At 54.2% G+C, this 24044-nt stretch overlaps 1 protein-coding gene across 4 annotated transcripts in view; it reads right to left on the bottom strand.

Annotated features, from left to right (window-relative positions):
• The window catches only part of SEMA3F (semaphorin 3F), a 77745-nt gene that overhangs the window by 12473 nt on the left and 41228 nt on the right, over positions 1 to 24044 (bottom strand). For 2 of the 4 annotated variants that reach the window (XM_069736020.1, XM_069736021.1), the window contains exons 3-7: positions 5765 to 5925; positions 4714 to 4776; positions 4038 to 4157; positions 2573 to 2656; positions 1517 to 1610 (exon numbers count right to left, since the gene is read on the bottom strand). In XM_069736020.1, the coding sequence (XP_069592121.1) occupies positions 1517 to 1610; positions 2573 to 2656; positions 4038 to 4157; positions 4714 to 4776; positions 5765 to 5925 (522 nt within the window). The remainder of the gene's footprint in view (positions 1 to 1516; positions 1611 to 2572; positions 2657 to 4037; positions 4158 to 4713; positions 4777 to 5764; positions 5926 to 24044) is intronic. The other 2 variants (XM_069736022.1, XM_069736023.1) reach the window with 1 other exon arrangement.

The raw sequence follows: 24044 nt of genomic DNA, 5'->3' as shown, positions 1-24044 counted from the left end.
TAGCGACTGTACGGCCGGAGCAGTAGTGCACACAGATGTGGACGTGGAGCGACTGTACGGCCGGAGCAGTAGTGCACACAGATGTGGACGTGGAGCGACTGTGCGGCCGGAGCAGTAGTGCACACAGATGTGGACGTGGAGCGACTGTGGGCCGGAGCAGCGGTGCACACGACTGTGCGGCCGGAGCAGCGGTGCACACAGATGAGGACATGTAGCAACTGTGGGCCGGAGCAGCGGTGCACACAGATGTGGACATGGAGCAACTGTGGGCCGGAGCAGCGGTGCACACAGATGAGCACGTGGAGCGACTGTGCGGCCCGAGCGGCGGTGCACACAGGTGAGGACGTGTAGTGACTGTGTGGCCGGAGCAGCGGCGCACACAGATGTGGAACGACTGTGCGGCTGGAGCAGCAGGGCACAGATGTGGACAAGGAGCGACTGTGCGGCCGGAGCAGCGGTGCACACAGATGAGAATGTGTAGCGACTGTGCGGACGGAGCAGCGGTGCACACAGATGAGAATGTGTAGCGACTGTGCGGCCGGAGCAGCGGTGCACACAGATGTGGACATGGAACAGCTGTGCGGCCGGAGCAGCGGTTCACACAGATGAGGACGTGTAGCGACTGTGGGACGGAGCAGCGGTGCACACAGATGTGGACGGGGAGCGACTGTGCGGCCGGAGCAGCGGTGCACACAGATGAGGACGTGTAGCGACTGTGGGACGGAGCAGCGGTGCACACAGATGTGGACGGGGAGCGACTGTGCGGCCGGAGCAGCGGTGCACACAGATGAGGACGTGTAGCGACTGTGGGACGGAGCAGCGGTGCACACAGATGTGGACGGGGAGCGACTGTGCGGCCGGAGCAGCGGTTCACACAGATGAGGACGTGGAGCGACTGTGGGCCGGAGCAGCGGTGCACACAGATGAGGACGTGGAGAGACTGTGCGGCCGGAGCAGCGGTGCACACAGATGAGGACGTGTAGCGACTGTGGGCCGGAGCAGCGGTGCACATGACTGTGGGCCGGAGCAGCGGTGCACACAGATGTGGACGTGGAGCGACTGTGGGGCCGGAGCAGCGGTGCACACAGATGAGGACGTGTAGCGACTGTGGGCCGGAGCAGCGGTGCACACGACTGTGGGCCGGAGCAGCGGTGCACACAGATGTGGACGTGGAGCGACTGTGGGGCCGGAGCAGCGGTGCACACAGATGAGCACGCGGTGTGACGCTTATCTCGCTGGCTCCCAGCCCAGCAGCTGCTCCTGATTAATTAAGAAAGTCTCGACCTCAGACTGTAAGGAAAGCCCCTCAGGTGGAGGCCGCAGGGAGGGGGTCACACGGCGCGGCCTCTCGGGGGGGTAAACGGATTAGCGGGAGCGAGATCTGGCAGTCTTGTCTTATTTCCCCCCAGATGGACCTCCTCCCTGGATCCAGCAGCTGCTCACAAATACAGTCTGTATATTCATCTCTGAGCTCAGGGGTGTACCGGAGGGGTCACACACGGGGGGCTTCACTTACTGATGAGGGCAGACACGCTGTCCAGTTTGGGGTCATAAGCGCATTTTCCTTTCCCCGACTCCACGCGGTCCGGGTCCAGGTAGAAGACATAATCCTGTGAGGGGAGAAGAAGCAGGAGGTGAGTGAGGACGGGACCCCCGCAGTCGGCGGCACACTGTGATAATCGGCAGCGGACACCATCAGTACCGGGACTGTAGTACAGGGGATGTCTGACCCACGAAGACAAAGAAAGCTCCTCGGAGGAGCGGACACATTATGGAGGCGGAGGACGATGGATGGTGAACAAGCTCCTCCAGCACACACAGCGATGAAGGCTGCATCCTCCACACCACGGCGGACTCACCATTTACAATATCTCTGCTTGCTGCTGGTGAATGGAAACCGTCTCTGACTTCTCTGTGCGGTGCTGGACTGCAGGCCCAGAGTACTTACCTGCCCTGAGATACTGTAACAAACCCTCAGCTGTGTTCAGGACTAGTTCACAACCGTTCTCAAGCCTCTAGGGTGCTTCTAGGGCCTGACAGCAAGCAGAGATCTTAGAAACGGTGAGCAAGTTACAGAAACTACTCCGTGCTGATCAGACTGGGCCCTGACACTGGTCATCAGGGGCCCCGGACTGCAGACTATGGCGGGACCACGACCCCTTGGAGAAGCGCCGGCGTGACCTGGAGCGATGCACGGGATGTGCGCTACGCAACAACGCATCGGACAATGAGTGCGACAAGAGCGGCCATGATGTACGAGGAGCCATGATCTTTACGGTCATGGCACGGCAGGAGATACCGGGGCCCGGAGGTCTCACACCCCCTCATGTTAGCAGAGATCCCGCACACACGGCCATGCAATGTCTCGTGTGGGCGCCGCTCATTACGGCAGGGGATCTGGGGTCTCACAATGAGGCGCTTCTCCTATGTGGGGGGCCGTTGTCTGCACAACACTAACCTGTGAGGGGAAACATACAATTGGTTTATGTCACACAGTAAGAAGGGCTACAGAGGTCACGGCCCCAGTATCAGGATGGGGAGGGGGCTTTGCGGCCCCTGGGACTGGCCCCACCTTGTGCTCTGCTGGTGCTGGGCTGGGCGGATTATCTGCTGCTCTGCTCCCTCTTCCTCCTGGGGGCGCTGTGTGATCTGAGGCCTGAAGAGAGGAGCAGGGCAATAAGAGTTAGAGCTGAAGGCGGCTCAGGTGCAAGGCAGGACGGGGGACACCGCCAGGACGGGGTGCGAGACACGACACGGATGGTGAACACACAGGGCACAGATGGAGGCCACCCCTAGTCCTACTGTTAGTTCTGGATGCATCTCTGCAGACAGGAGACGTGGAGCACACAGACACGGGACGGCACAAGGAGGCATGCAGGGCTGCGCTGTGGCACGGCTATGCTGAGGCACGGCTATGCTGCGGCACACACGGTTACTGGCATGCAGGTGGCATGTATGAAATGTTAGAGCACATGGACACCGGACAATAAAGTCACATGTGATGGATCATGGACGACACAGAACAGAATAATCACATCCAAAATCAGTGATGCCCGTCACTCACCTCCAGGGGAACAGCGCTGACACACTGACGCCACCAGCAAATCCCCAATAACCCCACCATGTGCGATTAGATTACTCCGATCACCCGACACCCCCATATACAGCTGTATCCTAATGTACCAGGTGATATAGGAGGAACCCAGACCTTCGCCACATTCACCAGCTGTACGTAGATTATTAAGGAAAACTCCACCAAAACATTTTCCAGGACTCTTCACAAAGGATCCATGAGAAGAGCGGATGATGGGAGGTCGTCGTGCTCTACTCCCATCATCTCCTGCAGAGCCCGGACTGGTTTGGGTCATTTCCGTTGTGTCCCTTTCACCGTGCAGGCGACCTCCTGGCATTGTTCCTGTTCTGTGCAGTGTACACGGCGCACAGTGTGTGCAGAGCGCGTCTCCTGCTCGCTTCCTATTTCGCACACGGCTCATTTTCTCAGTACAATGGAGAAGGGCCCTGAAACGCGCCGCTCTATTACTCCCAAGAAAGGTCATTTTTGCTTCGGTGGCTTCTGCATGTGACAAATGACCACTTGATCCCGGGGGGCTGCCATACCAAGGGGCCATCATATTGGGTGACCAGAGGACGGGCCGACATCGCTCTGACCACAGCGGCTTCACGCGTTTCTATTTCCAGTTGTCTTCTCATTATTATCTGCACTCCTCCATCACTACTACCCCCATCGTGTACATGGATGATGAGGATGGTTATATGGTTCACCCCCTGCCTGTAATAACAGCCTGATGGAGCACATGTACTGGTGGCGTCAGTGAGCAGAGCGCCTCACGTATATAGCTGCTGGCTAGTAACTTGCTGGTGTTCACCCCGGCACCAGTAATGCACTGCTCGGCAGAGTCCGGAGAGCAGTAAGGGGAACGCAGCCTGCAGAGCATCGCCCCAGACAACGCACACAGATCACTACACATCACTGCTCGCACACTATCCGCCATGTTGCAGATCATTGCTCTCAGTACCTGAGCTTTGCGTCCACGGTTGATGTACGTGCACACAGGATTATACGCTCCTGTTCCACACGCGTACAAGTGCGTCCTGTTCCAGGGTTGGATGAGACGGATAAAATTACCGCATTCTCCCTGTGAATAACAAAAGGTTGGAATAGAGAGAAGGGAAAGGAGAAGAGAAGGAAATCCACGAGATCAGAGGGGAAAAGAGGGAAAATACAGAACACAGAGTTAATGACACAAAATCCCGACAACCTGCCCTCGTCCTCCTCACTGGATATTACACAGCCGGATGCAGACATAATCACCTGTATAACAGCCGGGACGAGCGCTGCTCCGGGACTTACAGCCAGAGGAGAGCAGCTTTACAGGGGGCAGCACTTGATGATCATTGGGGGTCTGACCGCTGACCAATCGGTAGAACGGGGACCTTTATCCCAGCAATGATGGAGCGGCAGGACACACGTTCAGCCGCCGAGCCGTGCATGGTGTGTGGGCAGCCGATCGCTTTCCTGGCCCATAGAGAATGCATGCAGTGCGATCAATTAAAGGGACACCCCACTGATCAGCAAGTCCTCCCGTGCCCTGCAGGCGATGGCCGGCTGACCCTGAACAAGCCCTTCACTATGCTGGAGGCTGGACTTGCCCTAAGAGCTGACAGTTCATTGGCGTCTGCTGTCGTACTCACATTGATATCTTTACCGGATAAGACACATTCATCGATTCGCTGCTGCTTTGCCGGCCAGTGAATCTGCAGAAAATAAAGCCGATTAATGGCGAGGCTGCGGTAAAATTGTGAGAACACAAAACATAAAAATCCCCCCTCAATCCAAACACAGTATTTTGTATGTCGCCTCCATCCTGGGTAATTTTAGTCACTACCCTCTCACAATACACCATCAGTATTTTATTATTAATTACCTGCACATATATTTATATAATTTATTTTATTTTGTTGGTGTATTGTGTTCCTTTTAAACATCCTAGGTAATGTACGGTGCCTGCACCTCTCTCTATACATTAGCAATGTCGGCACCTGCGGCACGTGCAGGACCCCGGAGGGCGGCACGTGCAGGACCCCGGAAGCGAGCCACGTGCAGGACCCCGGAGCGAGGCACGTGCAGGACCCCGGAAGCGAGGCACGTGCAGGACCCCGGAGCCAGGCACGTGCAGGACCCCGGAGCCAGGCACGTGCAGGACCCCGGAGCCAGGCACGTGCAGGACCCCGGAGCCAGGCACGTGCAGGACCCCGGAGCCAGGCACGTGCAGGACCCCGGAGCGAGGCACGTGCAGGACCCCGGAGCGAGGCACGTGCAGGACCCCGGAGCGAGGCACGTGCAGGACCCCGGAGCCTGCATTATGGACAGTCCCTACACTGCAGTTCTGTGCGATCATCTACTGCGTACAGGAGCCTGCACCCGGGCGAGAGGGGCTCATCGCTCATCACTGGTGGTTGTAGGTCTGTGTCCCGAGCACCAGATCAGTAAATTTAAAGCGCAGTCATGGGACATCAGGAGAGACGTCACCAGCCACCATCCGTTCTCTCGCAGGAACGAGTGTCCACAGACGAGCTGTACTGGGAATCCGAGTCATGGATGGTCAAACTGGTCTAACAAAGTTGTAAGTACAGCGTGGGCCGGATGCGTCAGGCAGCTGTATCCCCCGGTGGCATTCATACAGAGGACCCTCAGCAGTGTGGTCACTATATGGCACGGCCGCCACCACCCGCCTGCTCTTACTATGAGGGGCTCCCGGTTGATGTCCTGCAGGTCCAGGGACAGGATGTAATCTTTGCTGCCCACGTACATCCGGTCGTGATCTTCATCCTTCAGCAGAATCCGATAATCCGTGGTGTTCAGCAGGAAGTGCAGGAAATGTGCGGTGCTCGAGGCCTTCAGCTCTGCAAGGAGAAACATCAATTATTAAAGACAAGCACCACTGAGGTTCTCCCGGGCTGTGGGAGAACTACAAGTCTCAGCACAATGTGCATCATTACACAGGAGACACAAAATACTTAATCCAACGCTGCTAGAAGAGTGAGAAAGCAGCTTCCCGAATGACGAAGCAATGAAACCTTCTGATATCTCAAGACATCGGGGTCACGGCTGATACAAGAGACAGCACAGGGTTAAACGAGCCTGACCCGAGCCGCCTACAGGTGAACCAGGGGCTTATGGGTTAATTAAAGGTTTAAAGCCCTAATGAGCGACCCCGAGGCCGGGACACGACTAACCGTCCCGAAGAGCATTAATAATAAGTCACTGAGGAGCATCGGCCAAACCGCAGACATCTCAAGGAGACGGGGAGTAACGACCCGAAAACCAACCCCACATTACAGCCTCTATATACAGTGCACATCCACTACTTATCCTGTACTCCAGAGCTGCACTCACTATTCTGCTGGTGCAGTCACTGTGTACATACATTACATTACTGATCCTGAGTTACATCCTGTATTATACTCCAGAGCTGCACTCACTATTCTGCTGGTGCAGTCACTGTGTACATACATTACATTACTGATCCTGAGTTACATCCTGTATTATACTCCAGAGCTGCACGCACTATTCTGCTGGTGCAGTCACTGTGTACATACATTACATTACTGATCCTGAGTTACCTCCTGTATTATACTCCAGAGCTGCACTCACTATTCTGCTGGTGCAGTCACTGTGTACATACATTACTGATCCTGAGTTACATCCTGTATTATACTCCAGAGCTGCACTCACTATTCTGCTGGTGCAGTCACTGTGTACATACATTACATTACTGATCCTGAGTTACCTCCTGTATTATACTCCAGAGCTGCACTCACTATTCTGCTGGTGCAGTCACTGTGTACATACATTACATTACTGATCCTGAGTTACCTCCTGTATTATACTCCAGAGCTGCACTCACTATTCTGCTGGTGCAGTCACTGTGTGCATACATTACATTACTGATCCTGAGTTATATCCTGCATTATACCCCAGAGCTGCGCTCACTATTCTGCTGGTGCAGTCACTGTGTACATACATTACATTACTGATCCTGAGTTATATCCTGCATTATACCCCAGAGCTGCGCTCACTATTCTACTGGTGCAGTCACTGTGTACATACATTACATTACTGATCCTGAGTTACATCCTGTATTATACCCCAGAGCTGCGCTCACTATTCTGCTGGTGCAGTCACTGTGTACATACATTACTGATCCTGAGTTACCTCCTGTACTATGCTCCAGAGCTGCACTCACTATTCTGCTGGTGCAGTCACTGTGTGCATACATTACATTACTGATCCTGAGTTACATCCTGTATTATACCCCAGAGCTGCACTCACTATTCTGCTGGTGCAGTCACTGTGTACATACATTACATTACTGATGAATAATACAGGATGTAACTCAGGATCAGTAATGTAATGTATGTACATAGTGACTGCACCAGCAGAATAGTGAGTGCAGCTCTGGAGTATAATACAGGGTGTAACTCAGGATCAGTAATGTAATGTATGTACACAGTGACTGCACCAGCAGAATAGTGAGTGCAGCTCTGGAGTATAATACAGGATGTAACTCAGGATCAGTAATGTAATGTATGTACATAGTGACTGCACCAGCAGAATAGTGAGTGCAGCTCTGGAGAATAATACAGGATGTAACTCAGGATCAGTAATGTAATGTATGTACATAGTGACTGCACCAGCAGAATAGTGAGTGCAGCTCTGGAAGAGAACACAAGCTGTAATTCAGGACAAGTACAGCGATTCCTAAATTAGATGTATCAGGAACGTTCACTGAGGATTTCCAGGTGTTGGTCTCAGAGGTGTATATATTTCAGGACATGGCATGCTGGGGGATGTAGTTCCATGACCGCTGAGCACCACCAGTATTAGAGCTTCTCAGATAGACAGACGTGTGTTGATGATGCTAATGCGTGCGGACAACAGAGCCCAGCAGCCCAAGAAGCCTTCACGGATGAGACCTTCATATGAAGGATATGGAGGGGGATAGTGGAGCTTCTCGCCCCCAGGACCGGCTGCAGAACCCCACTGGTAGCTGTAACCTCAGTCATCTCTGGGGGACGCGAGACATGCCAAACATCTTCATTAGACGTGTGAAGGGGCCGAAAGCCCACGACAGCTGCGCCGGGTGATGTCATGCAGACGTGGCGGCAATGATACTGCCAATCCTGGACTTCAAGTCTAATTAATTCACAGTGTAGCGTTACATTACAGGTGGCGCTCGGCGGTGGAGCGCGCTCACACTGGGTGCAACACGCGGCATAGATCAGCCAGGGCTCGTACCGCTCGGCTCAGTCACAGGACATACAGCGTGTACTCTGCCCCATCATTATACGCAGCACACGGCCCGCACTCTGCCCCATCATTATACGCAGTGCACGGCTCGCACTCTGCCCCATCATTATACGGAGTGCACAGCCCGCGCTCGGCCCCATCATTATACGCAGCGCACGGCCCCATCATTATACGCAGCACACGGCCCGCGCTCGGCCCAATCATTATACGCAGCACACGGCCCATGCTCGGCCCCATCATTATACACAGTACACGGCCCACGCTCGGCCTCATCATTATATGGAGTGCACAGCCCGCGCTCGGCCCCATCATTATACGCAGCACACGGCCCGCGCTCGGCCCCATCATTATACGCAGTACACGGCCCATGCTCGGCCCCATCATTATACGCAGCACACGGCCCGCACTCTGCCCCATCATTATACACAGTACACGGCCCGCACTGTGCCCCATCATTATACACAGTACACGGCCCGCACTCTGCCCCATCATTATACACAGTACACGGCCCGCACTCTGCCCCATCATTATACACAGTACACGGCCCGCGCTCGGCCCCATCATTATACGCAGCACACGGCCCGCGCTCGGCCCCATCATTATACGCAGCACACGGCCCGCGCTCGGCCCCATCATGTTTTCCAGCGATGGCTGCTATGTGCACTCCCAGTACATGTCTTATTTTCCAGTATGTGGAGCTGGTTTACATCAAGGATTTCACAATCAGGACCCAGGGACGCCGAATGTGGATCTGGGATCCTTTTGCTTGTTGATGAGAAACAATAGTTGGTAAAGATGGAGCAGATGAGGAGCGTCCGCCCGCTGCGAGGCTTTCATGTCTGCTTTGATGTGGACGCAGCGTTACATCCCGGGTGCAGTAACAGTAGCTGATGATTGACAGCAGATCACGCATGCAGTGGAGCACAGGAAGGATCAGACATGAGAGGGAGCAGAACGCCCGATGCACACAAACGGCCGCACTATGCAGGGGAGCTGACAATCACTCGGCAATCTGGGGCTGATATACAGGACGGTTACACAAGAGCCAGAAACTAGCATGTCCTCACAACCGGCGCCTCCCCACAACCGGCGCCTCCCCACAACCCGGCGCCTCCTCACAACCGGCGCCTCCTCAATCTCATTATCATCACCGGCAGGATGACACCGACATACAGACAATGCATGGTCACAGCTTACCTCCTCCCCCTCCCTGTACAATCACCTATGCAGAGATCACACAGCGTGGCCTCAACTTTCTCCCATACAAGTCGATAGACAACAGAGGTAGCAGAGGCCTCCACTGATTTCTGTGCTTCCGATAACGGACATGACAGTAAATGAAGTCAAGTCAGTAAAGTAGGCGGCAGAAGCAGGACCCACAGGCTCTCTCTAAAAATGGGGGAGAGGAAGAAGGACTCACAGGCTCTCCCTAAAAATGGGGGGGGAGGGGGAAAGATTCCCAGGCTCTCCAATGTGGGGGAGGGGGAAGCAGGACTCACAGGCTCTCTCTATAGGTGGGCAGAGAAGCGGGACACACATGCTCCCTCTATAAGAGGGCGAAGACGCAGGACACACATGCTCCCTCCATAAGAGGGCGAAGACGCAGGACACACATGCTCGCTCTATAAGAGGGTGAAGATGCAGGACACACATGCTCCCTCTATAAGAGGGCGGAGACGCAAGACACATGTTCGCTCTATAAGAGGCTGAAGATGCAGGACACCCATGCTCGCTCTATAAGAGACTGAAGATGCAGGACGCATGCTTGCTGTATAAGAGGACGGAGACGCAGGACACACATGCTCCCTCTATAAGAGGGCGGAGACGCAAGACACATGCTCGCTCTATAAGAGGCTGAAGATGCAGGACACACATGCTCCCTCTATAAGAGGGTGAAGATGCAGGACGCATGCTTGCTGTATAAGAGGACGGAGACGCAGGACACACATGCTCCCTCTATAAGAGGGCGAAGACGCAGGACACACATGCTCGCTCTATAAGAGGCTGAAGATGCAGGACACCCATGCTCGCTCTATAAGAGGCTGAAGATGCAGGACACATGCTTGCTGTATAAGAGGACGGAGACGCAGGACACACATGCTCCCTCTATAAGAGGGTGAAGATGCAGGACACACATGCTCGCTCTATAAGAGGGTGAAAATGCAGGACGCATGCTTGCTGTATAAGAGGACGGAGACGCAGGACACATGCTCGCTCTATAAGAGGGTGAAGATGCAGGACACACATGCTCGCTCTATAAGGGGGCGGAGACGCAGGACACACATGCTCGCTCTATAAGAGGCTGAAGATGCAGGACACACATGCTCCCTCTATAAGAGGGCGAAGACGCAGGACACACATGCTCCCTCTATAAGAGGGTGAAGATGCAGGACACCCATGCTCCCTCTATAAGAGGGTGAAGATGCAGGACGCATGCTTGCTGTATAAGAGGACGGAGACGCAGGACACACATGCTCCCTCTATAAGAGGGCGAAGACGCAGGACACACATGCTCCCTCTATAAGAGGGTGAAGATGCAGGACGCATGCTTGCTGTATAAGAGGACGGAGACGCAGGACACACATGCTCCCTCTATAAGAGGGCGAAGACGCAGGACACACATGCTCCCTCTATAAGAGGGTGAAGATGCAGGACGCATGCTTGCTGTATAAGAGGACGGAGACGCAGGACACACATGCTCGCTCTATAAGAGGGTGAAGATGCAGGACACATGCTTGCTGTATAAGAGGACGGAAATGCAGGACACACATGCTCTACATGTCACAGACCCGTGCGGCACCTCGACACCAAGGTGGTCGGTAATCGTGCGATTTCCAGGGGAGGTCGCTGCAGAACAGTAAAGGTGTTGGGGCCATAAGCTATTTTCAGGGATTTTTGAAGTGCAGATAGGTTCCTCGCAGTCCGAGTCGCCACCAGAAGAATTATCAGGATGCCGGTCCATGCTACATGGAGTAGAGCGGATACAGTGTGAACGTGATGTCACAGGATAATTTAATCCTACATAAGGGGGGGGACATGGCGGACAGATGAAGCGCCATGTCCGCGGCGGTCACGTGACCAGAGCCCCCTTCGGCAGCATGGACTCCTCACAGTCTCGCCTCCAGTCTTATATTATTCCTCATTTCACCCCTGGAGTTAAAGAAACACTTCCAGAATTTCAGGCATTTTGGGAGTAGAGATGATAAGGTCTCCAGAAATGAACCAGAGGTTATTAACCCCTGCAGAACTGATAGTGGCCGGCCGGGACCAGACTATGGGTTCATGGCTACAAAGCAGGTCAAATTCCAGGAGGAGACAAGAGTCTAAAACCGAAGGAAGTACGGGGGAGACGTCGTCCGAGACACAAAGACGGCAAAACCACCCCGATACCAGAAGAAGACAGAAGATGGGGCAGCACAGAGGAGAGACAAGCGGCATGGTTGTTCCTGATCCGATACAAATAAGGAAGTAATGAACAAAAAAAGCGCCAACATTTACCGCCACACCGGGCCCGCCATAAGGCAGCGAGCGGCATCTCGTCAGTGGGCACAGGCACATTATCCAGTCCTGCACATGGTGCACGAGCGCCGCTGGAGGAAACCGCCTGTGCCACCAACGTAAACCGGAGAATGCCGCTGCTCCTGAAAACGGAGAACGGTTAGAGAGAAAGGGTCACAAGACGAGATCGGCCCCATATTTAGATTGTGAGCCCCAATGGGGACAGTGATGATAACGTGCGCAAACTATATAAAACTAAAAGATTATTATTATTATTATCATCATATCTTCTACAGCGGCCATGGGGGGGGAGGGTTTGGGTGTTCCGGATGGACCCACACACTGGTGCACAGCAAACAATCTCCGCATTGTTGTGTTGTCCCACTGCAGCGGGGATGGGCGCCCGCCGGCTGTCCCGGCACTGGGGGATGGGCGCCCGCCAGCTGTCCCGGCACTGGGGGATGGGCGCCCGCCGGCTGTCCCGGCACTGGGGGATGGGCGCCCGCCGGCTGTCCCGGCACTGGGGGATGGGCGCCCGCCAGCTGTCCCGGCACTAGGGAATGGGCGCCCGCCAGCTGTCCCAGCACTGGGGGATGGGTGCCCGCCAGCTGTCCCGACACTGGGGGGGGGGGGGATGGGCGCCCGCCGGCTGTCCCGGCACTGGGGGATGGGGGGGATGGGCGCAGGCCGGCTGTCCCGGCACTGGGGGATGGGCGCCCGCCGGCTGTCCCGGCACTGGGGGATGGGCGCCCGCCGGCTGTCCCGGCACTGGGGGATGGGCGCCCGCCAGCTGTCCCGGCACTGGGGGATGGGCGCCCGCCAGCTGTCCCGGCACTAGGGAATGGGCGCCCGCCAGCTGTCCCAGCACTGGGGGATGGGTGCCCGCCAGCTGTCCCGGCACTAGGGAATGGGCACCCGCCGGCTGTCCCGACACTGGGGGGGGGGGGGGGGGGAATGGGCGCCCGCCGGCTGTCCTGGCACTGGGGGATGAGCGCCCGCCGGCTGTCCCGGCACCGGGGGATGGGCGCCCGCCAGCTGTCCCGGCACCTGGGGATGGGCGCCCGCCAGCTGTCCCGGCACTAGGGAATGGGCGCCCGCCAGCTGTCCCAGCACTGGGGGATGGGCGCCCGCCAGCTGTCCCGGCACTAGGGAATGGGCGCCCGCCAGCTGTCCCAGCACTGGGGGATGGGTGCCCGCCAGCTGTCCCGACACTGGGGGGGGGGGGGGGGGATGGGCGCCCGCCGGCTGTCCCGGCACTGGGGGATGGGGGGGGATGGGCGCAGGCCGGCTGTCCCGGCACTGGGGGATGGGCGCCCGCCGGCTGTCCCGGTACTGGGGGATGGGCGCCCGCCAGCTGTCCCGGCACTGGGGGATGGGCGCCCGCCAGCTGTCCCGGCACTGGGGGATGGGCGCCCGCCAGCTATCCTGGCACTGGGGGATGGGCGCCCGCCAGCTATCCCGGCACTGGGGGATGGGTGCATGCCGACCACTCCAGGGATGGGTGCCTGCTGACCGCCCCCACGGATGGGATAAGATGCCTACTGACTGCCCCCTGCACCGGGGGATGGGAGGCTGCTGACCGCCCCGTGGATGTGAGATGTCCACTGTCCGACCCCGCACAGGGGATGGGTGCCTGCACAGGTGGCGAAGCTTCTCACCAGTGACTGTTGGCAGCCCTGCCCTTTTGCAGCACATTTGCCGGTGACCACGGCACTGAAGTCCTCACATTGGTGAAATGACTCAATAATAATTAGTGTGAGGCGGCAGGAGACGAGTCCTGTGTGCAGCCGCTGCTCTTTGAGGAACTTTCTGGCCGCTGACCCCAGTTGTAATTACAAAGCTCAGACCAGCCGCCACTAATTAGACAGCAAAGATTCCAGGCCTGGGAGGAAGAAGAGCAACTGCTGCACAGGACGGGCGCCATCACCGAGCGCAGGCGCCACCTCCGCACAGAACAGGCTCACCTCAGCCAAGCTCTAAAATGTGTCCCCCTCCATGTGTACGACCTGACAGTGTGTCCCCCTCCATGTGTACGACCTGACAGTGTGTCCCCCTCCATGTGTACGACCCGACAGTGTGTCCCCCTCCATGTGTACGACCTGACAGTGTGTCCCCCTCCATGTGTACGACCCGACAGTGTGTCCCCCTCCATGTGTACGACCTGACAGTGTGTCCCCCCTCCATGTGTACGACCTGAGAATGTGTTCCCACCACGTGTACGACCTGACAATGTGTCTCCCTCCATGTGCACGACCTGACAATGTCCTCCCCTCCATGTGTACGACCTGACAATGTGTCCCCCTCCATGTGTACGACCTGACAATGTGTCCCCCCCTCCATCGGAATGGCCAATAATGTCCTCACCTCCATATGGGAACGACCAGACAATGTGTCCCCCTCCATGTGTACGACCTGAGAATGTGTCCCCCTCCATGTATACGACCTGACAGTGTGTCCCCCCTCCATGTGTACGACCTGACAATGTGTCCCCCTCCATGTGTACGACCTGACAATGTGTCCCCCTCCATGTATACGACCTGACAATGTGTCCCCCTCCATGTGTACGACCTGACAATGTGTCCCCCTCCATGTGTACGACCTGACAATGTGTCCCCCTCCATGTATACGACCTGACAATTGTCCAATACACCCACCAAGTACTAGAGCCCCATGTCACAGGGTCCACTAAGCACCAGAGCCCCCACCAACATGATTGGGGCCCCCCAAGCACTAGCACCCCCACATATACTCTGAGCAGCACTATTGGTCTTGCTGAGCACAACCGGCCGTACGTGCGCAGGTCGAGCTCTCAGGGCTGCAGACGGCTTCAGTCTACTGGGCTATGTCCATAGACACGGCAGCGCCGGCTCTCCGCACATGTACGCGGACTGGTCACATATGGGCATTACGGGGGTCCGTGCACCTGACGCCTCTCCTAATCTCTGGTCCCTTGGCATGGTACATAGAAGGGTCAGTGTGACCCGGGCACGGCTGGACACATGGGCCGGATTACAGTGAGCAGCTGGGCACACCTGGACATGGGCACACTCCACACGGCTGCCTATCCAAAGCCATCATTGTGCACCGGAGACCACACACACACACACACAGCGAGGAGAGTGTTTCCTTAACCTCCCCAGGGGGTCACACAGCGCACACAAGCCTCATTCATAGCAGCCAGGCCTGGTACAAATCATACACACACATCCTAACCGCAGACCTGGAGACGGGAAGCGTCACATCTCAGCCCCCCGCTGCACGCCGTAGCCATAATGGTGACCCAAAGGCAGAAGACCGCGCAAGAACCGCCGGCTGCAAGTCTCCTCCTGAACACGGCGTCTGGTCAGAACCGTGCACCCGATGAGCACTGAAGCCAGAAGTGTGCGATCTGCAGGAAACGATGGAGCAGGACGAGCGGGCACAATACGGAGGGCGCTCACTGGGAAGATGCCAGCGCTCAGACGGAAGGAACAACAAATGAGCTGATTCAGAGGAAGATTTCATTTTTTAATAAGGAGCAGAAGGAAACGAGTCTCAAAAAAGTCAGCGGCGCACGGCACATACGTTAGCGCAGCCAAGAATAGCATGGGCATCCCAGTAGTATTGTGCGCTGGCAGGGACTTTATGTGGGGGATGGGGCAGGTGGAGGGGCTGCCGAGCGTCAGACCCGAGCAGCTACACACCGTGCGCCCAGACACGCAGGAACAGAAAGGCAGCAACCAGAAGAAAAGACAATGCTCTGCTCCAGAGCACGGCCATCACATCCGCTAACGGATCAGACGGCAGCAGTGGACCGATAATCGGGAGCGAGCACTCCCAGGAACGGGCAGTAATCACCCAACAAGCCAGGAGGAGGAGGAGGACGCTTCATGACAATCCTCATTCTCAGCAGCACATTGCTGACTGTAAACAGGAGATGTGCTGCCGAGAACATCTACATTACCAGTCCTTCCGTGTGCGCTGTCACACCATGTGACCGATATCGGTCGCTGACCTGCGATTGTGGGAACGCACTGAAGGGTCCGTTCACTGCCGACATCGCACGGGTCAAACCCGCAGGGGCCGCACGCACCGCGCCGGTATCCGTCAGCCTACAGTCAGGGAATACGCCCCATCTGACCTCCATCAGATGTCGGGTTCATGCAGAACATGGGCTGGGATATAACAGCCCTTTCTTATTGCTGAGGCCTCGTCACAATGTATCAGACTAGTCCGTCCTCTCAGCCGATCAGTCTCACGACTTCTGTGGATGTGAACGGTTAATAGCGCGCATTTGGCAATCGGAGCCTCCCGCACCAAAGACGTGCAGAGCAATGGCGCCTGCCTCCCGTGTGATTGCAGCGCCGGATAACAAAGGATCCGTCCTCGTCATCAGCTTTTCCAGCTGCTTTTTTATTTGTTCTTCCATCAATTGTGGAGAAAACAAAACTAAGAAAAAGCAGCAAGGCTCATGGCGGCAGCGGGGACGCGGAACAATACTGCAGAAATTATCTGTAGGAGAAAGGAACCGTGCTCACCTGCTGAGCCGCACGTGACGGGTCGAGCTGCAGTGCCGCCTCTGACCATGGACACGAGGGGCGCCGTCTCCACATTATATATCAGGAGCAGCTCCTCAATATTGCTTCAATCCATGACTAGTGTCATTAAACAGCAGCGGTGCGGGGTTTGTTACAGTGCATCGGTGCAGGCATCAGCCTGGAGGTAGGCGCAGCGCTGGCCTGCCAAAGATGGCACCCAGCGTCAGTGTGTGACCAGGACCAGGCTTTACCCCTCTGGATTCCTGCAGACACAGATCTCCAATTACACAAAGCAATCCGAGGCAACAAATAAGTGATGTATCATCCGAGAAGTGGCGCGGCCGCCATCCCGTCTCACGAGCCGCACTTTACCGTCAGCGCCGTATATCCAGCACGGAGGGGCCAGTTTGGTGGTTGGTTTTTTTTAAAGATATTGTCAATTTTTGTGCAAGATTCCTCAAAACTGCGCACGTGGTTCATCAACTTTGCGCAATATAAAAAAATACTCTGGATTTGAGTGTTTAATATGTTTTACAACATTTTTAGTGAAAAAGTCAGAAGTCTCAGTAAAATATTGCACAATTGTGCATGAATTACACGTACATAGGATGACTGTGGGTGGACTCATTTGTGGCAAAATTGAGATTTATTTATTTTTTATAACTTGCAATTGATAGATCAGCTGAAAACATCGGGAAAAAAGAAACCGCGCAAAGAAACCGCGCAACAAGAACGACAGAGGAGACAGGTGGAAAACACCAAACAGACAAAAAAACAGAAAAGGTGGCAATGCAGTAATGGATCGGCGTCTCACATCGGTGACATCACGGCTCCTGGACTGATGAGGTCAGCAGTGAGGTCAGTGGTGAGGTCAGCAGAGACACGATGCCATCCATGGATGTCACACATGGGACAGGGATCAAGAAATATCCCGCAGCATGGAGCGAGCTAGTGTGGGGTCACCACGTGTAACTACCGGAAAAGTGACAAAATGCTGGATAACCAGACGATTCCGCACCATCAATCTGCACCCAACGTTCTCCGGGACCAGCGCTCACGATCCCAGCTCCAGGAGAACTTACGCTCCGGGTCACACACACCGTGTCCTTGAGTGCAGGGATTTCAGCTCCGCAGTTACAGAACGACTCCTAGACTGCAGGACCCAGAGATTCCTCGTGTGCACAAATTGTATTCGATGGGAAGAGGAAGGAGCCAGACACCTGGTATGGCCCCCAGTGCGACACTTCAGCCACATCCCGCTCCCCCGAACTCCATACACATCACTAGGGCCAATGGTACAATCAAAGCTGTGACCTACTGCATGTCAGGGGGCTTGGGAGATACGAGGACCCCTATATACAGAGGGGCGTCCCCCTTAGGGTACCGTTACACTATACGATTTACCAACGATCACGACCAGCGATACGACCTGGCCGCGATTGTTGGTAAGTCGTTGTGTGGTCGCTGGAGAGCTGTCACACAGACACCTGTCCAGCGACCAACGATGCCGAGGTCCCCGGGTAACCAGGGTAAACATCGGGTTACTAAGCGCAGGACCGCGCTTAGTAACCCGATATTTACCCTGGTTACCAGCGTAAAAAGAAAAACAGTACATACTTACATTCCGGTGTCTGTCCCATGCTGTCTGCTTCCCGCACTCACTGACTGCCGGCCGTAAAGTGAAAGCACAGCGGTGACGTCACCACTCTGCTCTGCTTTCACTTTACGGCCGGCAGTCAGTGAGTGCGGGAAGCAGACGGCAAGGGACCTGACGGACACCGAAATGTAAGTATGTAGTGTTTGTTTTTTTTTACATTTACGATGGTAACCAGGGTAAACATCGGGTTACTAAGCGCGGCCCTGCGCTTAGTAACCCGATGTTTACCCTGGTTACAAGCGAACGCATCGCTAGATCGGTGTCACACACACCGATCTAGCGATGACAGCGGGAGATCCAGCGACGAAAGAAAGTTCCAAACGATCTGTTACGACGTACGATTCTCAGCAGGGTCCCTGATCGCTGCTGCGTGTCAGACACAGCGATATCGTATGGATATCGCTGGAACGTCACGAATCGTACCGTCGTAGCGATCAAAATGGCACTGTGTGACGGTACCCTAAAGGCCCCTTCACATTAAGCGACACTGCAGCGATACCAACAACGATCCGGATCGCTGCAGCGTCGCTGTTTGGTCGCTGGAGAGCTGTCACACAGACAGCTCTCCAGCGACCAACGATCCCGAAGTCCCTAGGTAACCAGGGTAAACATCGGGTAACTAAGCGCAGGGCCGCGCTTAGTAACCCGATGTTTACCCTGGTTACCAGCGTAAAAGTAAAAAAAAAAAACAAACACTACATACTTACCTACCGCTGTCTGTCCCCGGCGCTGTGCTTCTCTGCACTCCTCCTGTACTGGCTGTGAGCACAGCGGCCGGAAAGCAGAGCGGTGACGTCACCGCTCTGCTTTCCGGCTGACCGACGCTCACAGCCAGTACAGGAGGAGTGCAGAGAAGCACAGCGCCGGGGACAGACAGCGGTAGGTAAGTATGTAGTGTTTGTTTTTTTTTACTTTTACGCTGGTAACCAGGGTAAACATCGGGTTACTAAGCGCGGCCCTGCGCTTTGGTAACCAGGGTAAACATCGGGTAACTGTGAAGACATCGCTGGATCGGTGTTACACACGCCGATCCAGCGATGTCCACGGGAGATCCAGCGACGAAATAAAGTTCTGGACTTTGTTCAGCGACCAACGATCTCCCAGCAGGGGCCTGATCGTTGGTCGCTGTCACACAGAACGATTTCCTTAATGATATCGTTGCTACGTCACAAAAAGCAACGATATCGTTAACGATATCGTTATGTGTGAAGGTACCTTAAGTCGGAGTCCTCATCAGCCCCAGTAGGGCGTCTCTCCAATATGTCCAAGTAGCACTGTAGCCCCCCCCCAGGATCAGGGTCCTTACAGCAAACAATGTTGTCAGAAGAGGACTCCTGAGATAAGGTGATTCCCAGGATTTATGTAGAGATCAGAAGAGGATAATCCCAGGAATAATCCCCTTAAGTGGTCAACAGAAGGAAAAGGTCAGCAACCCCTCGACTGAGTTCGCCATCACCACCTCCTCAGGCAAGCAATTCCAGATTCTCACTGCCCTAACAGTAAAGAATCCTCTTCTATGTTGGTGGAAAAACCTTCTCTCCTCCAGACGCAAAGAAGGGCACAAGGGGGCATTCTTTGCGTCTGGAGGAGAGAAGGTTTTTCCACCAACATAGAAGAGGATTCTTTACTGTTAGGGCAGTGAGAATCTGGAATTGCTTGCCTGAGGAGGTGGTGATGGCGAACTCAGTCGAGGGGTTCAAGAGAGGCCTGGATGTCTTCCTGGAGCAGAACAATATTGTATCATACAATTATTAGGTTCTGTAGAAGGACGTAGATCTGGGTATTTATTATGATGGAATATAGGCTGAACTGGATGGACAAATGTCTTTTTTCGGCCTTACTAACTATGTTACTATGTTACTATGACCCCAGATATCTGACAGGGAGCCCCCACCAGCAAACTGAGGACCCCCACACAAGGAAAAAGGTGGGCCAGCGGATGGACAACGGCGGCTCATCAGTGGCGGAAAGCATCCGAGACTATATGGATCTCAGCCGGCGGTGCAGCCAATGCCATCACCGGCCACAGAAAATCTAACATCCCCGGTGTGATAACGGAGAATCGCCGAAATCCACCAGGCTCCGCGTCACCGACCGGCCAAACCGGCGCCTGCAGGGACGACTCGTGATCAGCGCCTAATGGGTTAAATCTGTGCCCGAGCCCAAAACTGCATCACAGAGCACAGCGGACGGCTCAGCCGAGGATTAGATACAGCGCACGGCTCAGCTGAGTGTCACACACTGAGGATTAGATACAGCGCACGGCTCAGCCGAGCGTCACACACCGAGGATTAGATACAGCGCACGGCTCAGCCGAGCGTCACACACCGAGGATTAGATACAGCGCACGGCTCAGCCGAGCGTCACACACCGAGGATTAGATACAGCGCACGGCTCAGCCGAGCGTCACATACACAGAGGATTAGATACATCTCAGAAGACAGTTCCACAAAGGATTAGATACACTGTTCAACAGATAGTATCACGGTTGGGCTGGGATGCTCCGCTCGGCAGACGGTATTGTGGGTGGACTCGATAGATGTGCAGATAGTATACTTTCAGAAGTGATAAGTCTGATCGGTGTTTTTCTCTGGATGTGGAAATCCTGCCAGAGTTCTGCGGATCGGGTGGCATCACGAGAAGAGCCACATCCTCCACTCCTTACATGCAGGAAACGACGACTGCGTGTGATCACCAAGACACGGACAATCACAAGGACAGAAACAGCCGTACACACTGCGCCGGGGCCCTACACACTGCGCCGGGGGTCCTACACACTGCGCCGGGGGCCCTACACACTGCGCCGGGGGCCCTACACACTGCGCCGGTCCTGTGCAGCAGACATGGTGAAGAGCTGTGCGACTGTGCCTGCTGGGTTATAGGAGTACACACCAGACACACGTGTCGGTACACTGCTGCACATACGGACAAAGTTATAGGTACAGAGGGCACAATATACTACGGGGTCATCTGCAGACCATGACGCCTGGCAGAGGGGAAACCACCACAGATCAGCTGCTGGAGGCAGGAAAAATGGACAAACTGGTGTCTAGACAACATAGCAAGTCTCGTGGGGCGGTCTGGGTGTACGGCTGGTCTCGTGGGGCGGTCTGGGCACACGGGTAGTCTCGTGGGGTGGTCTGGGCATACGGGTAGTCTCGTGGGGCGGTCTTGGCACACGGGTGGTCACGTGGGGCAGTCTGGGCACACGGGTGGTCTCGTGGGGTGGTTTGGGCACACGGGTAGTCTTGTGGGGCGGTCTGAGCACACGGGTGGTCTCGTGGGGCAGTCTGGGCACACGGGTGGTCTCGTGGGGCAGTCTGGGCACACGGGTGGTCTCGAGGGGCAGTCTGGGCACACGGGTGGTCTCGTGGGGCAGTCTGGGCACACGGGTGGTTTCGTGAGGCGATGTCGGTGAGTGGAAGGTCTCATGGGGCAAGTGTCTATGGCGACTTTTCCACCACTGAAAGTTCCTGCAATGGGCAGAAAATCCTAAAAACTGGAGCTTGGAGTGACGGAAGGAGGCGCTTTGCTCTGATAAATCACATTATGTCCGAGTCCTGAGTCACACCGGACAAGTAGCAAATTAGAAGCTGGAGGACGTGCAGAAAAAGAGATGCGGAGGATCACCCCAATACCATCTACAGTTGTGTGATAGAGTTCACCCCCTTCCCGATTTCCTATTCTTTTCCATGTTTGTCACTTGAATGTTTCCGATCACCAAACAAATGTAAATAATAGACGATAACGTAAGAAATCACAAAATGCAGTTTATAAATGAAGGTCTTTATTATTAAGGGAAAAAAAATCCAAACCTCCAGAGTCCTGTGTGAGAAAGTGATTTCCCCCTAAACCTTATACCTGGTTGGGCCCTTAGCAGCAACAACTGCAATCCAGCGTCTGTGATAACGGACAATGAGTCTTTACATCGCTCTGGGGGGATTTTGGCAGCTCCTCTCTGCAGTATTGCTGTAATTCCGCCACATTGGAGGTTTCTGATAATGAATCGCCTTTTAAAGTCATTACAGCATCTCAGTCGGATTAAGGTCAGGACATTGACTAGGCCACTCCAAAGTCTTAATTTTTTTTTTTAAGCCATGCCGAGGTGGACTTGCTGATGTGTTTTGGATCATTGTCCTGCTGCATAACCCAAATGCGCTTCAGCTAGAAATCACAAACAGATGGACGGATATTCTCCTTCAGGATTTTCTGGTTGACAGCAGAATTCATGGTTCCATTTACCACAGCAAGTCTTCCAGGTCCTGAAGCAGCAGAACAGCCCTAGACACTCACACTACCGCCACCATATTTTACTGTTGGTATGATGTTCCTTTTCTGAAATGTTGCGTTACTTCTACACCAGATGTAATGGGACATACACCTTTCAAAAAGATCAACTTTTGTCTCATCAGTCAACAGAGTATTCTCCCAAAAGTCTTGGGGAACATCATTATGTTTCCTGGCAAAATGGAGATGAGCAGTTCTGTTCTTATTGCTCAGCAGTGGTTTTCATCTTGGGTCTCTGCCTTGCAGCCATTATTGCCCAGTCTCTTGCTTATGATGGAGTCATGAACACTGACCTTCACTGAGGCCTGCAGTTCTTTGGATGTTGTTGTGGGGCGTTTTGTGACCTCTTTGATGAGTCGTCGCTGCGCTCTTGTTGTAATTTTGTCGACTGGCCGCTCCTGGGAAGGTTCACCACTGTTCCATGTTTTCGCCATTTGTGGATAATGGCTCTCACTGTGGTTCGCTGGAGTCAAAAAACTTTTGTGGCTTTATAACCTTTTCCTGACTGACAGATCTTAATTACTTTTTCTCATTTGTTCCACAATTTCTTTGGATCACGGCATGATGTCTAGCTTTTGAGGAACTTTTGGTCTACTACACTGTCAGACAGGCCCTATTTAAGTGATTTCTTGATTGAGAACAGGAAGAGGTGTGGCAGTAATAAGGCCTGGGTCTGGCTAGGGAATGTGACCTCAGCTTCCCAAAGATGTGATGTTTATGTTTTAGGGATTGTTTTCATTTGCGAGAAACACGTCCGTGTCTCGCATGTGAAAACCAAGCTCTGGCGCCGGCACTTGGGAGCGGAGCGTGCAGCTCCATGTGTTGCTATGCGGCCGCACGCTCCGCTCTGGATTGCCGGCGCCAGAGCTTGGTTTTCACATGCGAGACACGGACGTGTTTCTCGCAAATGGAAACAAGCCCTTAAGGTGGAAATGGTGGGGGGGTAATTACTTTTCCCACAAGACACAGTAGGTTTGGATTTCTTTTTCTCTTAATAATGAAGATCTTAGTTTATAAACTGAATTTTGTGATTACTTGTATTATCTTTGTCTAATATTTACATGTTTTTGGTGATGTGAAGCATTTAAAGGAACTTGTCAGTAGGATTGTGCACAGTAACCTACACACAGTGTCAGGTCGGCACCATTATACTGATTACAATGATACCTGGTGATGAAATCCGTCTTTAATCTTTATTTCCAGTTTTGCGTTCATAATATGCTCATGCTTCGGGGAGGGGGGATTCATGTGGTGCTTTAATTAGCTATTCATAATGCAGACTGCTGACAGGCCACTGATCCCTCACTGACCTGCCCCTAGTCTACATAGTGAATATATGTACATACTAAAGAAAAATAAAAAACCCTGAAAGACTAAAACAACAACAACGACAAGACGGATTTCATCACCAGGTATCAGTGTAATCAGTATAACGGCGCCGACCTGATACTGCCTGTAGTCACTGAGCAGAATCCTGATCACAGGTATCAGTGTAATCAGTATAACGGCACCGACCTGACACTGTCTGTAGTCACTCAGCACAATCCTGATCACAGGTATCAGTGTAATCAGTATAATGGCACCGAACTGACACTGTCTGTAGTCACTGAGCACAATCCTAATCACAGGTATCAGTGTAATCAGTATAACGGCACTGACCTGACACTGTCTGTAGTCACCGAGCTCAATCCTGATCACAAGTATCAGTGTAATCAGTATAACAGCACCGACCTGACACTGTAGTCACTGAGCA

Source organism: Ranitomeya imitator, chromosome 8 (genome assembly GCF_032444005.1).
Source record: "Ranitomeya imitator isolate aRanImi1 chromosome 8, aRanImi1.pri, whole genome shotgun sequence".
Taxonomy (NCBI): Eukaryota; Metazoa; Chordata; class Amphibia; order Anura; family Dendrobatidae; genus Ranitomeya; species Ranitomeya imitator.
Note: the sequence above shows the minus strand (reverse complement) of the source record. Positions and strands in the feature narration are given on the sequence as shown.